We start from the raw sequence: 24730 nt of genomic DNA, 5'->3' as shown, positions 1-24730 counted from the left end.
TGAGATCATGTGGTATTTTTCCTTCATTGACTGGCTTGTTTCACTTAGCATAATGCTCTCCAGTTCCATCCATGCTGTTGCAAATGGTAAGAGTTCCTTCTTTTTAACAGCAGCATAGTATTCCATCGTGTAGATGTACCACAGTTTTCTAATCCATTCATCTACTGATGGGCACTTAGGCTGTTTCCAGATCTTAGCTATGGTGAATTGTGCTGCTATGAACATCTGGGTGCATATATCCTTTCTGATTGGTGTTTCTGGTTTCTTGGGATATATTCCTAGAAGTGGGATCACAGGGTCAAATGGGAGTTCCATTTCCAATTTTTTGAGGAACCTCCATACTGCCTTCCATAGTGGCTGCACCAGTCTGCATTCCCACCAGCAGTGCACAAATGTTCCTTTTTCTCCACATCCTCTCCAGCACTTGTCGTTTGTTGATTTGTTGATGATGGCCATTCTGACAGGTGTGAGATGGTACCTCATTGTTGTTTTGATTTGCATCTCTCGGATGATTAGTGACTTTGAGCATGTTTTCATATGTCTCTTGAAAGCCTTTTTCTTTATAATGGCTTTTTTAAATCCTATATATAACTCTGGTTTTTCCAACATAGTTTAGATTTCATACTTCCAATATAGCATCAATACAGTTGTTATTTCTTATTTGTTAAATAATGGCAGATCATAAACTCATATTATATGGAAGCTGGAGGGCAATCAGCACACCTACTCAGTTTAAAGATGAGGAAGCTGCTAACAGGTATTAGTGACTTGTCCGAGTCTCTCTCTACAGTTCCAATTATTTTAAGACAATTCATTAAACCAGATTTCTCCTATGTGGTTACTGTCTCACCAGATGAACTAATAAACAATATATAATATCACTAGTTTATGACTTGGGTTCTTTCATAATTCAGTTTATTATGAATTTTATGAAGGTTTTTATTGAAAAAAAAATTATGGCTGAACAATAATATGATGGCAAATGAAAAGAAGACAATAAAAAAACGCCATTGAATACTTAAATCAAGATGCTCCCTTTTTATTTTAGTTTTTTATTGATTGATTTGAGAAAGCATCAGTTTGTTGTTCCACTTGTTGATGCATGCATTGATTGCTTCTTGTGTGTGCCCTGACCTTAGACTGAACCCACAGCCTTGGTATATCGGACCACATTCTAAACAACCGAGATACCCAGCCAGCGCTAGGTGCTCCCTTTGTAATATGTACATAAATCATGTAAATTAAAGAGGAATTTAAGTGTATTTTTTAAGAAACAGCAATTTTAGGTAGGCAATTGTAAGGAAGATAACGATCATGCATGCCAAGGCTACATGATTCTTCCACAGGCCCCACGGTGAGAGATCGATGCCCTGGTTTACCAAGAATTCTTCTCCGGTACATCTGAAATTCAACAGAAAAGAATATGACTGCATTCTTAGCTTCTGTCCAATTTTACTCAATATAGTTGCTGTTCCTTAAAGAAGCCTATAGATTACCAAGTCTGAAATAACTATCCCTTCGTATATAACAGGTAACAGTCAATTGAGTACTTACAATTCTGCTAGCTACCAGGATAGGTAACCTGCATATCACAGTTTAGTTAACCCCTAAAACAACTCAATGGATTGGATATTATACACATTTAAAAGATGAAAGAGACTGAGGTTTAAGGAACTTGGCCAAGTCCACAGGCTCACACTTTGAACCAAGTTGCTATCCTCTCCAGATTCATTTGGCTCCCAATCTATGAACTGCTCTCTTCAAAGGCAGAAATGTTTATCAAGTAAATTTTCACTTCTCCTGAAAGAGAAATCCTCCACTTTCACAGATGGCACATAGGCCCTTACAAACATGGTCAAGGCTCTTTATAGAGCGCATTACCCACAAATCAGCCACACAAAGGAACGCAAAACTAGGAAAAGAGGTGGGGAAGGGCTTCCTGACTGTTGAACTCACACAGCTCTAGGACAAAGACCCGGATGAGCCTGGCAGACCTCAGCTACAGGACATCACTGCAGGCCCAGGAATTAGGTGAGGCCTCGGGGAAGCTGGAGTAGAGCGGGAAGGAGGAGCCCTGCCACGGGTTAGATCAACACCTGGTACTAAAAATAACTGGCACAGCCACAATTCTTGTCTGGTAGGTACCATTGCTGTGTGACTCCTGGAACTTAGCAGTTCTGAAAAACGTCACTCCCAGACCAAAAGAGGGGCTTAGTCAGGATAAAGAAACCTCTTCCTCCCTAGAGGTTTCCTTGCAAGAGTTGACCCTTGAACAATGTGGGGTTAGGGACGCTGACCCCCATACACAGTCAAATATTTACATATAACTTTTGACTCGCTTCAAATTTAACTACCAATAGCCTACTATTGACCAGAGAATGCCTTACTGATGATATAACAGTCAATTAATACATGTTTTGTATGTTATATGTATTAGATACTATATTCTTACAATACCATAAGCTAGAGAAAAGAAAATGTCAATAAGAAAATAGTAAGAGAAAATACATTCACGGTATTTACTTAAAAATAAAGTCCCCTTATAAGTGTACCCACAGAGTTCTAACCTGTGTTATTCAAAAGCCAACTGTTCTTCAAAATAGCAATTTGTGCTGTTATTCAGAATTATTTCTGATCTACTTGAATGATCATGAGACTTAGGATACCAGCATCCCATTAATTAATGTTTCGAAATCAAACCCTTAGCAATAATCGTTGAAGAGGAAAGCGTCACTTTCAAAAGCATCCCCTAATTTTATTAAAATCTGCATTTCTATTTTATTGACATTATTTTAAAAAAATGGGATTTCCTTCTCAGCTTAATGAAAGATGTACAGTCCTTCCATTAGCAGTATGCCACGTCGGTTTAAAAAACAAACTCAGAAACTGTACAGACTGGTTTTATGATGTTTCCTAAATGCAGGAGGAAAAGACAAGTACCAGGACCGTGGCAAGAAAGCCTTAACGTTATGGACCCATAGAGGTTACATAATCCAGACAGTGCCGCCCTGTAAGGCCTTGCTAAAATATCAACACAGCTCATTCCAAAAGCAAATGTTCTGAAAATCAAATCTCACACCCACAGGGAAAACAGCAAAAGGATCTTTTAAAAAGCCCATAAGAAGCCAGGACCGGTTTGGCTCAGTGGATAGAGCGTCGGCCTGCGGACTGAAGGGTCCTGGGTTCGATTCCGGTCAAGGGCATGTACCTGGGTTGCGGGCACATCCCCCGTGGGAGATGTGCAGGAGGCGGCTGGTCGATGTTTCTCTCCCATCGATGTTTCTAACTATCTATCTCTCTCCCTTCCTCTCTGTAAAAAATCAATAAAATATATTTTAAAAAAATAAAAATAAAAAAAAAATAAAAAGCCCATAAGAAACATGTCTCCAACTTAAACACAGTTTTGACCATAGTCGATACTAGGAGTTGTACCATACTTTCTAATGCGTGAGTGGACAACAACTCACTTTACAGATAAGAAAACTCAGTCTCAGAGAAGCCAGGGTCCTTGAAAGCACTCATTCCAGCTCAGCCCAGTGGCCTTTCTCCATCACACCAAACAGTAACCAAATGCATCACTTACGTTGCAAAGTTACAGGTATTGTTTGCTGTGACATTGAGTCCCGGGCAGAAGTCTAGTCCCAAAAATTCATTATGCTGCAAAGCCTATAACACAAGAGGGAGTGGGCAAGGTAAATAGTTTTAATGTCAAAGTCTCCAAAGAATTTTCACAAGGTCATCTCCTAGTTTAATCGTTATTGTTATTTCTGAAAACAAATCAAGCCTTACATTCACAGTCTTTGTCACACCAGAGCAACTAAAATGATTGTTCCTGGTAGTCAGGAGGAATGGGGCTTCTAACAAAGAAAAGAAAGTATTCTGCCAGAGACCTCTGCCTATATTAGCGCATAGCACCTTCCTCCTTCTCCCCCCAATGTTGTAAGCCCATAAACATGGTAACAAAAATGATGCCTTGATACTCAATGACTGTTGTTAATTTATGGTAACATATTTTATATGATTCTTGTGTTTGTTTTTTTTAATCAAAATCAGGTATAATTCTTGGTAATAAGAAATTCAATTATAATATATTAAGTTTTCTTCAGAGTTAATTAGGTTTTAAAGCCAATAGTGGCTGTGAATATTATGTAGTTTTGGTTTTTCTTCTAATTTCCCTCACAATATAAAACATGTATTCTAGACTCTCATCCTCTCATGTATTTCCTTATTGAACTGAAAACCAACAACAGTCTACATCAGTTAGTCAATCTTCCTGCTTCACTACCCTTCACCTCCCTCACACCTCAGGTTGGCTGGGGAGAGCCAGGTGATCATCAAGGTGGCCCAAGGCTTAACAGGAAAGGTTCCATCACTGCTCCTAAAAGAAAATTCCTGGGAGACCTCCACAGCTCATGCCTGGGGACATGAGATGGTCAGGCTTCTTCTGCTTGTCCCAGCTTGGGAACAATGGACTAGTCACAGGGACAGGAGAGAACTTACCGCATAGCCATACCGAGGAATGCTCAAGTACTGAAGCCATGAGAGCCAAGGCACAACGGTTCTGAGATTGACCAACAGCCCTGAGAAAATCTACAAGAGAGAATCCCAGCAATCAGAACTGGAGGAGTGATTCATGAATTCTAAAGCTTACCCTCTTTTACCCCCTACAACGCTGTAACCATTTCTGCTAAGGCCAACACTTTCTTAAAATTTCTTCCACTGCTCTAAAGGCTTACCATGTCCTCTTTGCATGTGTATTCCTCTCTTAGCTGAGGCTGTTTGTGGCTGTAAAGGAATGACAACGTATCTATGTTTCACTGAATGGGAAGATCCTTAATTGTCAAGGCTTTTACTCTCTCTGTAACAGCACACAATGGAAGGCTCACGGTCCCGACTGTTGTAATGATGCAACCACTATGTTCCCACCAATGGACACCCCAGAACGTATCCTGAGCACCTGGTGGGCCGCTATACATCCTTAACACAGTAAGCTTTCTGATCCACAGGGTTTGCATTCCATCTCCAAATGACTTTAGGAATAATATGGAGTTCAGAATGGATGCTTAAAATAACCCAAAGCCTCGGACTAGTACTGTGTAATGTGAAGTGCAGCATAAAACAGAACCAATACCTTCATTTCAAGTTACAAAAAAGCGGTATTGCCATGGAGACCCCAGGAAGGACTGCTCCAGCAGGAGCTGGCTACATAAGAAGAGGTTCATGCAAAACTTCTAACTGGCACTTCCCATGAGAAGATGGGCATAACAAGAACTGATGCTGTTGGAAATGCATATTCTTCAACTTGACCCAACGAAGTGCTTTAATATGTAACATCTCTCAGTAAAATACAGTTTTATATGTGGCTTTAAAATTCTATTTATAAACCATTGAATACTAATAAACCATAGCATCTAATACCTAAAATAAAACATTTTTATATATTGAAAGATATTTTATTTATTGGATGACATTATAGAAAATTGTCCCAAGGTTTAACACTTTCTCAATAATGTTTAGATTGGTAGTTTTCAATGGCAAGAGTGTGTTGTTTATAAACTTTTAAAGACATCTACTCCTACTCTAGCAGGAAAGATGTGTAGTAAGTAAATAGGCTAAGCATTCCCGTTCACTTAATATGTTATGGGTTAATGTGCTAACTGGTTCCCTTCACCTGTTCATTCATCCATGTGCATGCAAAATTAAGGGGCATATAAGATAGGATTAAGTAACCATTTTTAAAAAAGGTAACCAGAAATATATTGATACAAAAGAATGTCAGGAACCCAGAAAGGCTGGCTGTGTGGACTTTGGAATATTTCTTCTTTTTTTTTTTTTAATTCAGAAAATTGTATTTTTATTAAGCTATGCTTACTTGGAATATTTTGCCATTTTTAAAATGTTCCTTTTCAAAATATAGAAGAAATCAAGATAGACTATCCATGCCACACACTATTCAATTTCTCATGGAGCTTAGCTTTTCTCTTGGAAAGTATTTGATCCAAATAAACTCTCTCAGTTGCTGGGAAAATAAGCCAGCAGTTCTCTAACACCAGCATAGAAGTCAGGCAATGAACCTGCCATTTCTATGAGGGAAACTTCCAATCAAAATTTTTCTGTTTTGAAGTTCCCAGTCATCAAGTTTTCACTGTGTGTCACCAAGAAGCATTTTTTAAAAATCTCATTTGTAACAACATGCTAACTAAAGTTATAATAACTATATTAGAACAGTAGCACACACAAAAAAAAGGTTGTGGAAAAGCTGGCACATTCTCTAATATGTTATATTTAAATATATGGTTTCCTTAAAGCTAAGAGACCCATTGACAAAATCCCCAAAACAAGTTTTCTAAGACAGGTAAATTTGCAGAAGAAATGGGGGTGAGGGGGAAATAATTGCTTCTCAGAGAAGCACAGTTCCTACTCACCATCATAAACACAAAGGAGATGGTCATGAGAAGGGTTGCTATGGATACCACACTCTGACCTGCTGCTATGGCCAGTGCCATAGAACTGGCCGAGTAAGCCACAGTCATAAGGGTAAACATCATGATGAAGAAGGCCTCCACCTTCGGTTTCAATCCTTAGGAAGGAAAGAGGGGGTTAATCCAACCACCTAGGTCCCTGTGTGTTAGGGGATTGTTTATTGTGTAAATATTTAGAGAAATGAATATCAGATTTAAAGAAATTCATCCTCTATCGAACCACCGTGAGTCACCAATTTCCTTGCCCCCCTCAAATATAACTATATAAAAATATCATTCTTTTTAATACTACTGCATAAGCACATTTTCATGTAACTCCTAATCTCCCTGTTGCACAATTTATACCAATTTCTGAGAGCTGAGGTGGAGGGCTGGAGGCTACACACCTGGCCAGAATTCTACTGCCTTCTCGCTAAGAAGGAAACTTGTCAAGAGCACATGGTTTCCCCCCAGATATCACCTTCCTCACTGTTTGCTGTGACAGTGAAGAAACTGGGAGATCAGGATCCCATGACCTCCAAGCGTTTCACTCTCTGAGGGAGTGCTGCCAGGTCTCTGAGACAAATACCACACAGCTTGGGATTGAGGGTGGGCTTAAATGAAGTTTCACAAAACTACTGTATAAGCTATAATGGGGCACTATTATGGGTCATACACTCTATTGAAGCACTATTAGAGCAGCCACAAGAACATTAGTCAGGATCTGAGGATCCAGGTTCTGTGCCTAATTGTTTAAGACACACCCCTATTTGTAAAATGAAAGTTTAAACTCTTTCAGTGAATCTTTCCCTATAGTGTTTTGTAAAAAATATATTCATTTCTGCTGTGTGTGTGTGTATATATACAGTGAAATATATGGAAGTCCAAGCCTGGGAGAAGCCTAAACACAATGCACAAATGAATCCGTCTACATCTATTAAAAAAGTATTTTTATTAAAGCAATACACCCAAAAATCTCATTCTTTCACTATACAGATATATATATATAAATTCCCCAGCTCCAGCTCCTCCAGCACAATCTCAAATAGTTTATGAATTCTTTCCATGTCTGTATATGACACATACCATCACTGAGTAAAATATCCTATCGAATAAAAAGGTAATATGCAAATTGACCATCACTCCAATACACAAGATGGCCACCACAAGATGGCCAGCAGGGGAGGGCAGTTGGGGGGGGACCAGGCCTGCAAGGGAAGGCAGTTGGGGGGAACCCAGGCCTGCAAAGGAGGACAGTTGGGAGGGACCAGGCTTGCAGGGGAGAGCAGTTAGGGGGGGCCAGGACTGCAGGGTAGAGCAGTTGGGGGCAGTTAAGAGTCGATCAGGCTGGCAGGGGAGTGGTTAGGGGGTGATCAGGTTGGCAGGCAGAAGTGGTTAGGGGCAATCAGGCAGGCAGGCAGGCGAGCTGTTGGGAGCCAGCAGTCCTGGATTGTGAGAGGGATGTCTGACTGCCTGTTAAGGTGGCACTGGGCCTAAACGGGCAGTCAGACATCCCTCGAGGGGTTCCAGATTGAAGAGGGTGAGGGCTTGGCTGAGGGACACACACACACACACACACACACACACACACACCGTGTACAAATTTCGTGCACTGGGCCTCTTAGTAGTTTTATAAATAGGTGTACAAGTTCGTTTAGGAAAAGTCTTGACATAAATATCCTCAGAGAAAAGTTACTTCAGAGGGTACAAAATAGATAGATGCTTCCTTATATCATGGCATGGTTTATAGTTTTGGGGACCAAAAACATGCTTACAAAAAAAAAATTAACTTCCTCTCACATCCAAGACTATAGACTCATACTTTCTGTCTTATTGCTTACCTAACAAAAAGTATATTGTACAAGTAAATATGATACTTGGTATCATCCTCATCGGCAGTAAATCAGATAAGAGTTTCCCAAGGAAATAAGATGACACTCTGTAGTATCCACTGATATATTCATGTCTAAAAACAAAAATACACATGATGCATCCCACTTTAGTTTAAGAAGGCACAGGCTGGATGATTAAACCATTTGTTGTCCTGATTTCTGCTGCCAGCAGGGGTCTGACAACTACAGCTTCTCACATCCTCCAGGTTAACTCACCACCTTCACCCAGTCGGCATCAGGCATCATCTCAGGTGCACGCCTCCCCTGAGACCTGGTTCCCAAGAGCTCTGTGCAAGGACCCCTCTTCAATTTACAATTCATCCCACTACTTTCTCTCTACCAAGCCCCTCAAACTTTTCGTGTCAAGGTCCTCATGACTTCTTATTTGCTAAAACAAATAGATCCTTTTCAACCTCCATTGCTTGCATTCTCTGTACCGTTGTCCTTGTGGCTATGCCCTAATCTTTAAACTTCCTTTCCCCTTGGTCTCAGGCCCCACATGCTCATGATTTCCCTCCCAGCCCCAGGCTGCTTTTTCTCAATGAACACTGGTAATCTCAGGGACCAATCCGTGGCCAACTTCTGGATGTGACCAGTTTGACCAACAGCCCTGACACTGGACAGCGCCCTTCCCGGAACAGAGCCACACTCACATGAAGAGCTTCTTCTCCACCACGAAGAGCTCCACGGATGATATGCTGCTGAAACACTGGTTGGTGGTCAGGAAGAAGAGCACCCCAGCTCTGCGGTGAGAGAAGGGGAAGAAAAGCACTGCGTCAATTACGCGTTCTTAGGTCAATTCCTACCTGCTGAACTGTTTCCTCACATGATATCTTATGACATTAACTGCTCAGGTTAAAACGGTGAGGGAGGGAAAGAGTGAGTCCCCTCAGACCTGTCCCCATCCCAGTGTCTCCACAGTGGTGCCCCTGGGACTCCATAGAGCACAGTTTGAATTTCATAGTCCTGGGTTGGCATGGATTGAATTGTGCCCTCCCTGTGTTGAAACCCTACCCCTCAATGTGATATTTAGAGGTGGCATCTTTGGAAGGTAAGTAAGTTTAGATGAGGTCATGAGGGTAAGTACCTCATGACAACATTAGTGCCCGTAGAAAAAAGGGAGATTTTTCAGAGCTCTCTGTGCCATGCGAGGACGCAGCAGGAAGGAGCAAGCCAGAAGAGTGTCTTCATCAGAACCCAAACATATTGGCATCCTATTCTGTAGAATTGTAAGAAATACATTTCTGTTGTTTAACCCATCCCATCTGTGGTTCTTTGTTATGGCAGCCAAAGTGATGATTACCTAGGTCATAAACATGCTACCACCATGCATTTGAACTAACAAAAACACAAGTACCATCCTAATGTAGAAATAGCCAAATAAAGAAAGTCTGCAAAGGTTAAAACCTCCATTAGCCACTTTGTCAAAGTTGAGTAAAGAAGAAACTAAGAACGAAGAGTCAAAATGAAAGAGTGTAGGGAAACCTCTAGCAATACCTCATTATATACATTCACCACACAATCATGAGGAAAACTTTCATATTATCCTGGATAACCCACTGTCAGCATGGTTTCCAATGTGCTCAAAACAAAAGCCAATCATGTCTCAAAAGGAAAAATTAATTTGTACATGTATGAAAAAGGAAGACTATTAATGTTTCTCTCTCCGTAAAGTAATTAAGGTTCAAAAAGGAAAGTATTCATTTCATCTGTACTTTGATAGAACTATACATTTTATGGAAGCATGCCAGCATCTCCAAAACAATGTTGCACTTCCTAGCACAACCAAATAATTTAATTAACATTGAGAATGTGGGTGTATACTAAAAGAGATGAAGTGGTGCATTATTTAAATGACACAAAATTAAGAGAGCATTTTTTAAAAATGTAAACCCAAGTGTGAAACCCTAAACACAAAGAGTCCATAGACAAAGGAATTGTTTCTTTATTAAAGGAACTTTTTAACACCAATAAGAATAAGAATAAAAATAATAATGAACAACATAGACAACAGGCTGTATTAAAAGTAAATGTGTAAAAAAGAAAGAAAAAAGTTTTTAAAGAAAAATAAAGTAGCCCTGGCTGGTTTGGCTCACTGGATAGAGTGTCGGCCTGGGGACTGAAGGGTCCCAGGTTCGATTCCGGTCAAGGGCATGTACCTTGGTTGTGGGCACATCCCCAGTAGGGGATGTACAGGAGGCAGCTGATCGATGCTTCTTTCTCATCGATGTTTCTGACTCTCTGTCCCTCTCCCTTCCTCTCTGTAAAAAATCAATAAAATATATTTTTTTTAAAAAGAAAAATAAATATTTATACATTGATAAGAAATGAAAAATAGCCAGTAGACAAGCAGATATGCAACTTTCTAGACACAAAAAGACCTAATATCAAAGTATTAGCTAATTTCAGAAACACGGGACATGGCAACATTCAGCTCAATTTATTGTCTTACATCTAACAGTACAGTAATGTTCATAAGGAATTGAAACTCATAGATATTGAAATTCCTTTTAAATTATAAGGATTTATTTTATAATATTAAATACTTCTTGTTAAGAATTTAGTGTGTTCTAATTCTTTACAAGCTAGTACTCCATGTTACAGTTAGAAAAAAAAACTTCTCTACATCAAACAAATAAAAAAAACCCAGAAAGGTAATTAACTCACAGGCAAAAAACGAGAAAAATAAACTGGATTATGTGTATCAAAGAACACTTTTAACAGAGTGAAAAGACAACCCACAGAATGTCAAAAAATATCTGTAAAAAATAAGGGGTTAATATCCAGAATATATAAAGAACTCTTACTGCCCTAGCCAATTCAGCTTAGTGGATAGAGTGTCAACCTGTGGACTGAAGGGTTCTGGATTTGATTCCGATCAAGGGCACGTGCCTGGTTTTCGGGCTGGATCTCCAGTAGGGGGCCTGCAGAAGGCAGCCGATCAACTATTCTCTCTCATCATTGATGTTTCTATCTCTCTCTCCCTCTCCCTTCCTTTCTGAAATCAATAAAAATATTTTTTTAAAAAGAACTCTTACAGCTCCACAATTTAAAAAATATAATTTAAAAAATGGGCAAAGAACTTGAGTAGACATTTCTCCAAAGAAAACATACAAAAGGCCAATAACTACATGAAGAGATGCTCAGCATCATTAATCACTAAGGAAATACAAATCAAAACCACAAAGAGATACCAATTCACACCAATTAGGGTGGCTATTATGAAGAAACACAGCAAGTGCTGCCCATCTTGGGAGTAACTGAACCGTTGTGCAGTGCTGGTAGAAATGCAAAATGGTGCAGCTGCTGTAGGAAAACAGGATGGAAGTTTCTCAAAAAAATTAGAATTACCAACTGACCCAGTAACTCCATTTTTAAAAAAATATATATATTTTATTGATTTTTTACAGAGAGGAAGGGAAGGGATAGAGAGTTAGAAACATCGATGAGAGAGAAACATCGATCAGCTGCCTCCTGCACACTCCCCACTGGGTATGTGCCCGCAACCAAGGTACATGCCCTTGACCGGAATCGAACCCGGGACCCTTGAGTCCTCAGGCCGACGTTCTATCCACTGAGCCAAACCAGTTAGGGCAGTAACTCCATTTTTGAGTTTATATCCAAAAGTACTTAAAATGAGACTCAAACACATTTATGTGTACCCCCATGTGCATAGCAGCATTACTCATAAGAGCCAAAACATGGAAGCAACCCAAGTGTCCATGAACAAATAAATGGGTAAGCAAAACATGGGGCTTCCATACAATGGAATGTTATTCAGCCTTTAAAAGGAAGAAATGCTATAAGATGGATAGGCTTGAAGATATTATGCTCAGGCAAATAAGCCAGTCACAAAGGACAAATACTGTATGATACACTTATATGAGGTACCTACAGTAGTCACACTCTGAGACAGAAAGTATAACGGTGGTTTCCAGGGGCTGGGAAAAGGGCAAGTATGGAGTTATCATTCAATGAGTACAGAGATTCAGTTTGGAAATATGAAAAATGTTCTGGACTTTATGTTGGTGGTGACTGCCCAACAATGTGATTGTAATTAATGCCACTGAACTGCACAGCTAAAACGGAATAGGAGGGTAAATTTTATGTTCTGTATTTTTTACATGGAATTTCCATTTATATGAAAATTAACTCTTCCATTCTGTCTGCACTTCACTGATTTATCCTACTCCTCAGTTTGTCCTGTACTTGCCTGAAATTCAAATTTTTAATAAATTTTCATAACCTTGAATAAAGTAACAGTGCTTTCTCAAAGTCAAGATCCAAAATTACTTACCTGTTCTGGATTCCAGCAGGGTTATGTTTCAGATCATAGAAAATGGCACCTATAACCAGCCCCAGGAAGGCTGTTACAATTATCTTTTCAAAAAGAAAAAAAGAGTTTCAATTAAAGGTAAAAACTTAGCATACCATTTATTATTATAACATATAGGATGTCCCAAAAAAATGTATATACACACTCTGAATAATTATGAAGGCAATGTTTATTAAAATACATTTCAGTTTCAAAATTGAGCTACCAGGTGTTAAAGTGTGTATATATTTCTTTGGGATAGTCGGGATACGGCTATAATCAAATCTCTCCATTTAAGTATTCTCTCCATGTAAGTATTCAAAAACATCATTTATCAGAGGTCCTCAAACTTTTAAACAGGGGGCCAGTTCACTGTCCCTCAGACATTCCACACATGCGCACTGCGAGCCCGGGACGAGTCGGCTGCTAAGCAGGACAGGCAGCGGCGGCAAAAACACCCGGTGGGCCGGATAAATGTTTTCAGCGGGTCTCCTGTGGCCCGCAGGCCGTCGTTTGAGGACCCCTGATTTAAATGGTTTGCCCAAAGTCCTTGGAAAAATATAAAACAGTGTATGCTATTAGACTGCCTTCTAAATTAAAATTTAAAATAATATATCTGTTGTTGGGGAGACTGAAGGAGAAGGAAGGAGACTACTGGAGAAGCTGGGTTCCTCCGGGGACTCCCAGGCACTGCCAGTTCAGGGGCCAGTTCAGGCTGCTGGGCCTGGGAATGCCACAGAGACCAGAGAACAGCGCAAGCATCTAGCAAATTGTTGGGGAAGCAAAAGAAAATTCAAGTGGCTCAGAGTTCTGGCCTGATCACTTAACCTTTGTGCTAATGAACATGTATTGTTTCAAGAGGTTTAAGTGAAAACAGAATATTAAAATTTTAATGTTACTCTTAGCATTAAAAACAAATTTTAAAGCACACATAAAATTTATAACACTGGCCAAAACCGGTTTGGCTCAGTGGATAGAGCGTCGGCCTTCGGACTGAAAGGTCCCAGGTTTGATTTATATCAAGGGCATGTACCTGGGTTGCGGGCACATCCCCAGTAGGAGATGTGCAGGAGGCGGCTGATCGATGTTTCTCATCGATGTTTCTAACTCTCTATCTCTCTCCCTTCCTCTCTGTAAAAAATCAATAAAATATATTAAAAAAAATTTATAACACTGGAATTTTTCATGATAAGGAAATAGGGGGACCTCACTTTGTTTTTAAGAATACTAAAATGTCTCTTAAAGACACATCTATATGTGAAGGGTTAAGAACTGTATTATGATATCATTTATTTAAAGTTTTAAAAAACTCTGCTTATTGTACTTTTAAATTGTGTTAAATATAAAAGTATAAGAAACGCTAATAGAAGAAAAATAAAATATCCCACCATGTACCTTGGAACCTTCAAAGTTAAAAAAAAAATCTCAGTCAGACAACCTTGCAGTGGTATCAGACTTGAAGTAACTTGTCAAACACACTCTAGACATGGAGCAGACCAACTTGGAGAACAGGGCCAGGATCTGTGAAGGCTGGTTTGTGAAGAACACAGTCTGGAAAGAATATGATTTGAGATGGCCTTTAAAAATTCCAGTGTTACCCAGCTGGTATGGCTCAGTGGTTGAGGGTCAACCTATGAACTAGGAGATCATGGCTCCATTTCTGGTCAGGGCACATGCCTGGGTTGTGGGCTCAATCCCTGGTAGGATGTGTGCAGAAGGCAGCCAATCAATGATTCTCTCTCATCATTGGTATTTCTATTTCCCTCTCCCTCTCCCTTTCTCTCTGAAATCAATAAAAACGTAAAAAGTTCCATTGTTAATAGGCAATAAATTTGCAAAAGTATATATATTTACCTGGCATATTTTAATTACCCTCAGAAAACCCTATACTTCCTATCAACAGATCAACCTCCCAAATGAGTGATGACGACTCTATCAACATATATGCATGAGTATATATACAAGGCTATGGTTTCACACAGTACAACTTTAAGAATACTCTGACTTTTAAACTGGACACTCCACATGGTTTGTTTCTTTTACATTCAAACTTGGTATGTTATACTAACAAATTATCAGTATTTTCATTAGGATATTTTTGAAAGACTTAAAAGTTCTAAAAGTATTTTCAAAGTCAGCTTTCAAACATGTTGACAAAATGATTAATCCTGTATTGTTGTTATGTTTTTACAAGGTACATCTATGTTATTCTTTCTTGTATTTAAAAAAAACAAAAACAGACAAACACTGTACAACAGAGTAGACAAGGAGACCCTGTCCATGTATTTGTGTATCTGGCCTCTAATCTGAACAGAAAAAGAAAGAAAGCAAAAAATTCCCTAAATATGTGATTGCAGCTTTGTTCAAATGTTACCATTTCTCAAGGTGAGTTCTGAGGGATGTTTATGGCCATCACTACAAAAATGGATGCATATTCAAATGTTTAATATGCTAACAGAAACAATGGGTCTCCAAGAGATATGATAATGTTTTCCAAATTGATTTGATCAGAAAACCCGTAGCACATTCAATGAACATGAAATCTTATACAGAGAATCTATTCCATCCAAGACCTTCCAAATATAGCCTCTGGTTAACTGCATTATCAGAGGCAAAGTCTGACTCATGTAAATGACTAGTTCAAAAACTAAGTACAGCTCTAAGACTATAGATACAAGATTTATCAGCAGGAGGCCATAAAACATTTTTATAGCTACACATTCAAACATTTAAAGAAGCAAATGACATACAGGCAAGTTTAAAAACCCAAAACCAGTGGTCAGAAAGCTATGGCCCACAGTCCAAACAGGGCCCTTCACTTATTTCTTCAATCCACAAGATAACAATGGTTTTTACCTTTTACTTTTAATGGAAAGAGAGAGAGAGAGAGAGAGAGAGAGAGAGAGAGAGAGAGAGAGAGAGAGAGAGAGAGAGGGAGAGAAATTTGTGATATTCAAATACTAATAGATTATTTGAAATTTATATGAAATTCTTATTTCAGTGTCCATGAATAGTTCAATTGGAGCACAGCCATGCTCATATTCTTTTAAACTTTAAGTCAAATAGGTTTTTAAAAATGGATTTTAGAGAAAGGGAGGGAAAGGAATAGAGGGATAAAAACATCAATGATGAGAATCATTGATCAGCTGCCTTCTGCACACCCCACACTGGGGAACAAACCCAAAACCAGACATGTACCCTGACCAGGAATCAAACCGTGACTCCTGGTTCATAGGTCAATGCTCAACCACTGAGCCACACCAGCCGGGCCATGCTCATATTTTTATGTATGATTATGGCTGCTTTCTCCCTAAAATGGCAGTTGACTCCATGACTCAAAGACCACATGGCCTGCAAAGCCTAAAACATTCACTATCTGGTCCTTAGAAAAAACGTTTGACTACTCCTGCCCTAAACTAATATTCCAGTATTCACAAATCTGAACAAGAGCTGTACCTCCCCTCCAGTCAGATGCTCAGAGATGCAAGGTTCTATGCTTATTCTATGAGATTGCCAGGGCTGTGAACATTGTTAGAATTTCTTTTGTGGAACTGAGTTCACTGAGGAGGCAAATAGGCTGAGCGTGAGACCTGGAGGTCCTAGGCCTGGGGTTTGCCGCTGAAGGGAGCCTAGCACCAGAAGATGCGGAATTGTGGTGTAGCAGAAACAGCTCCACACTCCAATCACGCCCTGCCCAGAGCTGCCATGTATGTGACTTGGACAAGACACCTTAAAAACACTTTTAGAGGCAAGAGAAATTGAAGTTATTTTCCAAGTTAAAAAAAAAAAAAAAGTGATGCATAAATCACAGTAAAGAATGAACTCCAGGCTCCTGGCGCCGTCAGGAAGCGTCCACCCCCAGCCCTGAGGACACCACAAGCAGTAACTGCCTTTGAAATAGGCATGGAGTGCAGGCCAGCCACATGCTCGGTGCCACTGGTCTGGTCACAACCTGGGCCTGGCTTCCTCCCCGCAGCCCCTGCCCACCCAGAGGCCACGCAGGTGGGTGGGGAAGGCGGCCGGGCGCATTGTAGACTCCACCCCTGCAGAGCAGGGCTGAGCAGCAGGCCGAGGTGGGCTGGCAGGGGCTTTGCCATGAACCCCTGGGGCCTGTTCCAGGACTCCAACCCCAGAAACTTCCTCGTCTTCGCCTGCTGCTGCTCCTCCGCCTGGAGGGTATCATCCAGTGGAGCTGCTGGGTGGTCCTCGCCCCTCTATGGCTAAGGAACCTCCCTGCCATCGCAGGCACCTCCGTGGGTGCGGGCAGGCATTAGGGCCCAAAGCCAGGCTGATCGCAGTGGGCATCCATCTGCTGCTGCTCATGTTCAACATTCTGGTCTTCATGCCACTCTTCTTCCTCTTCCCCGGGCCCTGGCTGCCAGTGCATGGGGCTTTCCACAGACAGGCCACTGGAGCTGGAGATCCTGCGCTCTGCCAACACCCTGCAGTTCATCTCCACCACCCTAAGGCTGGACAATGGCTGGTAGTATTCATGCCACTCTGGGTCCTCGTGTGGTTCCTCTGCCTGTTCATCCTCTATTACATCGTCCAGTCCCTCCTGTTCCTTCGTCCCTGGATGTGGTTGTCCTGGAGCAAAAAACCACGTGACCATGGCTATCAGGTGGATCACCATTGGGGTTCCCCTGCTCACTTTTGAGGTTCTGCTGGTTCGTAGATGTGATGGCCACAATACATTCTCTTACATCTCCATATCCGTCCCTTTTGGCTTTAATAGCTTTCATGGCCACTCCATTTAGGCAAAAAGGGGGCAACCATTGGTGGTTTGGTGTTCACCGAGATTTGTCAGTTTCTGCTTGAAATTTTCCCGTTTTTAAGAGAATATGATCTACATCATGAAGATAGGGAAGATGCTGAAGAAACATCAGTTCCAGATGCTCCTAAAATTGCTCCAATGTTTGGGAAGAAGGCCAGGTAGTTATAACTCAAAGTCCTAGAAAATATGTTCCCCCATCTCCCAAGTTAAATATTCATATGCCAGATTAAACTCATCTTTGGGAGTGTCCATAAGTAGAAATCATACAGACATGTCCAAAATCCACCTTACTTTTGCCTCTTTTTCATTCATCTCAATCCTAGACCTGAAAACAGGCTCCAAACACGGTCACCTCATGCCTTGGAAATTGATGCCTTTCAGTGATTCATCAGTATGTGCCATCGATTAAGGGTTATTTAAATATATGGAATGTGTGGTGTATGACATGTGAGAAGACTTGCTTTCCAGATTGGTGCCTAATGAGCTAGCTGGGAGCAGTAACCTGAATTGTTTCAGTAGGTCCTCAAATGGAATAATAATATAGCCAGAGTTGGGTTGTTTTTTGTTTGTTTGTTTGTTTGCTTGCTTGTTTGTTTGTTTTTAAGTGGTACTATATCTATCAAAAGTATTATTATAAAAAATCCTATATAATAAAAGCATAGTATGCAAATTGTCCCCTCAATGGGAGTTCTTCTGGGAGTTTGACCAGGGGGCAGGCTGGCTGGGGGAAGGGAAGGAGTACCCAGCTGGCAGCTGGCAGCCACTAGGGACCCTACCAGTGCACGAATTTCATGCACTGGGCCTCTAGTCTTTTTATACACTGCTAGCCTAAAATTGTATTTCAGATTGGGCCTGTTGTGACATATTGAAAGCAAATGTAAAGAATTTTCTCTCCCATTACTTGTTTATAAACCTCATAGTTGTTTAAAAAAAAAATGAACTCTATTACGCCAGACTTGTTTCCCTTTTTGATAAAAAATTTTCTCTACAAAGATGACCTCTTACAGCTTGTCTAACTCAATAAAAATTCTGAATTAGGTAGTCCAGAAAAAAAAGCACTTAAAAAATTTCCCTATATGTAAAAACTTAATTGTGTTTTATTTGTTCTACTAGAGGCCCGGTGCACAAAAATTTGTGCACTGGGGTGGGGGGGGGGGGTCCCCTAGCCCGGCCTGTGCCCTCTCACAGTCTGGGACCCCTCGGGAGGTAATGACCTGCTGGCTTAGGCCTGCTCCCAGGTGGCAGAGGGCAGGCCCAATCCCTAAGTGCAGCCCCTGGTCAGGCTCAGAGCAGGGCCGATTGGGGAGTTGGGGTGCCACCCCGTCATGCACAGAGCAGGGCGGATCGGGAGGTTGCAATGCCACCCTCAGTCACTTTCAGGGTAGACTGATTGGGAAGTTGGGGCACCACCCCCTGTTACACTCAAGGCAGGGTCGATGGGGAGGTTGCGGCACCACCCCCTGTCACACACCGAGCAGGGCCGATCAGGGGGTTGGGGTGCTGCTCCCTGTCACTCACAGAGCAGGGTCCATCAGGGGGGTTGGGGCGCTGCCCCCTGTCACTCACAGAGCAGGGCCCATCAGGGGGTTGAGGAGCTCCCCCCTGTCACTCACAGAGTAGGGCCGATAGGGGAGCTGGGGCACCGCCTCCTGTCACACACAGAGCAGGGAAGATCAGGGGGTTGGGGTGCTGCACCTTGTCACACTCAGGGCAGGGCCAATGGGGAGGTTATGGCTCTACCCTGTCACACACAGAGCAAGGCCTGTGGAGGGGGGTTGGGGCACCACCCTCTATCACCCACAGAGCAGGGCCCATCAGGGGGTTGGGGCGCCGCCACTGTCACACTCAGGGCAGGGCCGATGGAGAGGTTATGGCTCTACCCCGTCACACACAGAGCAGGGCCCGTGGGGGTGGGGAGGGTTGGGGCACCGCACCCTGTCACACACAGAGCAGGGCCCGTGGGGGCAGGGGGTTGGGGCACCGCACCCTGTCACACACAGAGCAGGGCCGATCAGGGGGTTGGGGCGCCTCACCCTGTCACACACAGAGCAGGGCCGATCAGGGGGTTGGTGAGCTGCACCCTGTCACACACAGAGCCGCAGGGCAATCAGGGGATTGGAGAGCTCCCCCCTATCAGGCACAGAGCAGGGCTGATCAAGGGGTTTGGGTGCTGCCCCCTGTCACGCTGATCCCGGTGCCGGGAGCCTCACTGCTCTGCTGATCCCGGTGCTGGGAGGCATATTACCCTTTTACTATATAGGATAGGGGCCTGGTGCAGGGGTGGGGGCTGGCTGGTTTGCCCTGAAGGGTGTCCTGGATCAGGGTGGGGGTCCCCACTGGGGTGCCTGGCCAGGCTGGCTGAGGGGCTGAGGGCTGTTTTCCCGCTGGCAGTTGACTAAAAGCTCCCAACTGCTCCTTGTTTTCTTTTTTTTTTTTATTCTGGGCCAGCTTTAGCTCTGAGGCCTCACTGCTGAAAACATGGATACAATGTTGCAGTCCCGGGTTGACTGAAAGCCGTTTTGTTTAGCTTCTTATTTGCAACATAGTAATAGTTGCTTAGAGTTGCAGTTGAGAGGCCGGAAAGTCAGGTGGGGAACGTTGGAATCTGCAGTTCCTGGAGGAAGCAAGCCTCCCTGCTCGCTTCTGTGCCTGGCTGCCGGCCGCCATCTTGGCTGACAGTTAATTTGCATAAGGATACGCTGATTAGCCAATGGGAAGGGTAGCGGTCGTACGCCAATTACCATGTTTCTCTTTTATTAGTGTAGATTGACTGTTTCTATATCACAAATAGAGAGGGTATAAATAAATAGAAGGATGAGTAGAAGATAACCATAATCCTAAAAAAGACTACAGCAGAATCTAATGTCCCCAGATGAGCATTTCACAGCATAATTAGAATATCTGTGAGGTTACCTGAGCTATGGAGGCCTGGGGATTACCCAGTAAGTTTTTGAAGGAGCGCTTGGAAACCCATCTGACTTGATGGCAGAAGGAGGTGGCATAGATGATCTTTGTGAAGGCTGTGCTCTTCTTCTTTTTCTGATCCCCCAAGAGTTGACCTAACTCAACTTTCGTTTCTCTGAAGAAGTCAGAGTTGGCATAAAACTCAGCTAATTTTTCTATGAGTGGCTTATCTCCCTTGGAAGGCTCTTCAGTCTCTTGGGCTTTGGAATAAAAATGGACAGAGGGAAACATTAACAAAACAACTTAGCCCATTTTTATGGAACCCCTTTCTTAGATTCTTCCCTAACATCTTAATTCTAAAGCTTTAGCATGAAAATAATTAGACCTGTCATTGCTTTTACACATTAGAAAAATAAGTTAATGGTCTGACTGCTTCCATATACTTATGGATAGAGTAAACCCACTGACCTTTCCCTAACTATAATATTTGTAGCCTGATTCTTTTAAAATAAACTTACCATAGGACTCCAGCCGGGTTGCTCAGCTGGTTGGAGCATCACCCCGTGCACCAAAAGGGTCAGGGCACATACCTAGGTTTCAGGTTTGATCCCTAGTGGGAGGCAAAAGATTGATATTTCTTTCTCTCTCCCTCTCTTTCTCTATCTCTCTCTGTCTTTCTCTCTCCTTTCCTCTCTCTATAAAAATCAATAAACATATCCTCAGGTGAAAATTTATAAATAAAATAAACATACCATAGGAACTTGTAATTTTTTTTTAAATTAATTAATTTATTTATTTTTATTATTTTTTTAATCCTCATGTACAACAAAATCTGTGCCAACTGGTATTACAGACTGGATGTTTATTTCCCCAAAAAATTCATATGCTGAAATCCATTCCCAATATGATGATATATGAAGGTGGGACCTTTGAGGAGTGATTAGGTCATGAGGGTAGAGCCCTTGTGAATGAGGTTAGTACCCTTCTAAAAGGCCTCAAGAGCTCCCTCCCCACTTCCACCATGTGAGGGGGCAACGAGAAGATGATGGTCCACCAGGTACAACTGGTATCAGAGGGCAACATTAGTTATATAATTAACAAAGCTACATTTTAATGAGCTACCACATTGCTGAACTTCAGGCAATTCAATTAGGTAATCTGTGACTCTAGACAGATGCACATACCTTCATCATCTTCAACCACTCTGTTTAATACCACAGCAGAGGAGTCTCCATTAATGACATCCAGGAAGAAGTCGGCAGGGTTATTATAGGACTCACACTGGTAACCTACAGAAGAAGGGAACCCAGGTACACAAGCATGATGGTCTTAGGAAATAAAGTCTCACTTTCAGGGGGTGAGGGAGATGAGGCTGGGAGAGACAGAATATAATGACTTCTCCTTCTCTTCTTTCTCTCTTCTGCCCTCACTAATTTACTCTTTCTTTTTACATATTCAATCACACAATATGTCAACAATTCTGTCTCCTGGCAAAAATCATACTCCAAACCAACCTTAAAGAACTCTCAGAAAGCCTTACTGACATAATTCATGAGATCTGAAACAGCTATTAATATGCTCTGGTGCTTATCAGTACATGTTAAAAAAAATAAATATTAGTCCAAGAAAAATAAAAGTTGAAAAAGAAATAAAGTTATAGGTAGGACTAATGCTCCTCAAAGCAAGGTAACAAGCAAAGCCAGCCCAGGGTTCTGTTCTCTGGGTTCACCTAGGGACTGCCAAAATGCCAGTACCCACTTTAGCAATGGTTGCTTCTCCACCTACTAAATTCAGGTCCAAATTATCATCTCTTATGCTGCTATAATTACAGCATAGAGAACAAATCGCTCTCAAGAGGGTGTGACCAGCATGGCACACCTGAAGGATTTACCTTCACTTCTTTACCTGATCATCTGAACTCAACTTGGCTTGTAGTCTTCTCTTAGATTCATCTGCCCTACACTCACCAGATCCAGGTATGTTACATGATAGAGATTAAACAAAAAATAAAATTTCCAAAATAGCTATAAAATATTTAAAACTATATTTGGAGTCAAGAAGCATCATCTATAATAATAAAAGCATAATATACTAATTAGACCGGACATCCTTCTGGACAACCTTCCGGGCGAAGCCGTGGCTACAAGGGAAGCCCAGGTCCTGGGTGCCTGCCGGTGGCTGGAGGGAAGCCTGGGTCCAGAGTGCCAGAGGGAAACCCGGGTCCCGGGTGCCAGAGGGAAGCCAGTGCCGGCAGCTGGGGGAAGGAAGGCCTACTCTTGCACGAATTTTGTGCATTAGGCCTCTAGTCTATAATAATATCCAAGTATCTCTAAAATGAAGCAGATGCATGAGTCAAAAAACTTACACCTTTTCATATGAAATAGAACCAGGCAGCCCAGAACTGTCAGAAATGCTGGCCCATTGAAGTCAGACTCAGGAGTAGCCATTCCATTAACTGGTAAGTCACTCATATCCACTCAAGGACTAAATCTTCAGTCTAAGGTTACTAGAAAATTAAGCAGCATCTCCTCATCAACATCCCAACCAAGGTAGAAAAATGATACAGCTTGATCTGTTATATGGTCAAGAAGACAAATGATTTTGGGGGAAGGAAAGTATTAGGCTTTTCAAAAAAAGTTCAGTTAGACTAATAACTGATTATGAGATCCATATATTTCTTTTTTTTTAAAATATATTTTATTGATTTTTTACAGAGAGGAAGGGAGAGGGATAGAGAGTCAGAAACATCAATGAGAGAGAAACATCGATCAGCTGCCTCCTGCACACTCCCCACCGGGGATGTGCCCGCAACCCAGGTACATGCCCTTGACAGGAACTGAACCTGGGACCCTTCAGTCGGCAGGCCGATGCTCTATCCACTGAGCCAAACCGGTTTCGGCATCCATATATTTCTTGAACTGTTAGGAAAAGGGCAGTAGAACTGGGAAGCAGAACAGTATAGTCCCAGTAGAAATGGTCCTACACATACACAGGGTATGCATTCACACTCAACCAGGTCAAGAAAGCAACCTAAATAGCGAGCCAGGGATGCAAAATGAAGACAAATTCTAGCACCAAACTGACCAAAGATGGTCTGGAGTGGTGGAATCCATGTTATCTCTACTCAAAGATCAAGCAGCACTCTGACCACCTCTCCGCTCTCTTTCAGGATTCTATTAAGGAAGGGTCTCACTGCATGAAAAGGTGACCATACCAGCTGATGCAAAGTATCCCAAGGCTTCCTGAGCAGGCCCATGGAACACCAGTTTTCCTGAGGCCAATAAGGTGAGGCTATCAAACAACTTGAAGATGGAATAACGAGGCTGATGAATGGAGAAGATGATGGTCCGTCCCTGTTTAGACATCCTAAGGTAAAAGTGAGAAAACAATGAGTCATTCAACATCTGAATCTCAGAGGGAAGGCAGGGGAGGGTGAGTGGGTGGGAGGTAATCAACTGAGGACCTTGTGTGCATATATTTTTGGCCCATGGCCACAGACAATGGGGCAGTGAGGGCCTGGGGTGGGGTAGGGGGGCGGGGAGGACCGGCTAGGGGGGTCAATGAGGGAGAAAGGGGGACATATATAATACTTTCAACAATAAAGAATCAGTTTAAAAAAACTAAAAAACATCTGAATCTTGTACCTCAAAAACAAAAACAAAAAACTTTATTCCTGCCTTTAGTTCATTTGTTCCTGGTTCAACTTGATTTTTTCTTACTAACTTTTCATCCCATCTTATCTCTCAGAAAGTAAGGGGACCTAGGTTCAATACTTTTATGAAAGATTAAGGTTTTTAAAATTGTATCCCATGAACAATCCACAATGAATTCCAAGATTAATAAAAAATGCAGGTTCCTGGACAGTCTTTCTAGACCTATTGGTTCTATGGTATCCATATTATAAAAAGGCACCAACTGCCTGGCCAGTGTAGCTCAATGGCTGATCGTCAACCCATGAACCAGGAGGTCATAGTTCGATTCCCCATCAGGGCACATGCCCAGATTGTGGGCTCGATCCCCAGTAGGGGGCATGCGGAAGGCAGCAGACCCATGATTCTTTCTCATCATTGATGTTTCTATCTCCCCCTTTTCCTTCCTCTCTAAAATCAATAAAAATATATTTCAAAAAATAAAAAAATATTTTAAAGGCACCCAGGTAACTTGTAAGTACACACAACTTTGAAAACTTACTATGGACTAAATAGTAAATAATGGTTGTAGTCCCATTCTCATTGACCACTGAAGTCTTCAAGCCTTTAGGAATTGGTGTTCATTTTTCTCTCCGAATAATACCATTAACATTACTGCATACTTACTGTATCTTTGTTAAATATAAATACTTGTATCTGAATTTTCACAATATTTATACAAGGCAGTCGTAAAG

General features: G+C 41.8%; 1 protein-coding gene and 1 pseudogene across 5 annotated transcripts in view; one reads left to right on the top strand and one right to left on the bottom strand.

The window, feature by feature from the left end:
* Positions 1-459: 459 nt before the first annotated feature.
* The window catches only part of LOC138993653 (broad substrate specificity ATP-binding cassette transporter ABCG2), a 79139-nt gene continuing 54868 nt past the window's right edge, over positions 460-24730 (bottom strand). For 4 of the 5 annotated variants that reach the window (XM_070392902.1, XM_070392911.1, XM_070392920.1 and 1 more), the window contains 10 exons: positions 23561-23712; positions 21531-21635; positions 20356-20606; positions 12651-12733; positions 9007-9096; positions 8303-8427; positions 6426-6580; positions 4501-4590; positions 3584-3666; positions 460-1401 (listed from right to left, as the gene is read on the bottom strand). In XM_070392902.1, coding sequence (XP_070249003.1) covers positions 1254-1401; positions 3584-3666; positions 4501-4590; positions 6426-6580; positions 8303-8427; positions 9007-9096; positions 12651-12733; positions 20356-20606; positions 21531-21635; positions 23561-23712 — 1282 coding nt within the window. In that variant the 3' untranslated portion in view covers positions 460-1253. The remainder of the gene's footprint in view (positions 1402-3583; positions 3667-4500; positions 4591-6425; positions 6581-8302; positions 8428-9006; positions 9097-12650; positions 12734-20355; positions 20607-21530; positions 21636-23560; positions 23713-24730) is intronic. The other variant, XR_011468331.1, reaches the window with a different exon arrangement.
* On the top strand, positions 16764-17672 carry LOC138993673 (transmembrane protein 185B-like; annotated as a pseudogene).

The sequence above is a fragment of the Myotis yumanensis genome, unplaced genomic scaffold (genome assembly GCF_028538775.1).
Source record: "Myotis yumanensis isolate MYYU_CA2020_CCGP unplaced genomic scaffold, mMyoYum1.0.hap1 SCAF_1, whole genome shotgun sequence".
Taxonomy (NCBI): Eukaryota; Metazoa; Chordata; class Mammalia; order Chiroptera; family Vespertilionidae; genus Myotis; species Myotis yumanensis.
Note: the sequence above shows the minus strand (reverse complement) of the source record. Positions and strands in the feature narration are given on the sequence as shown.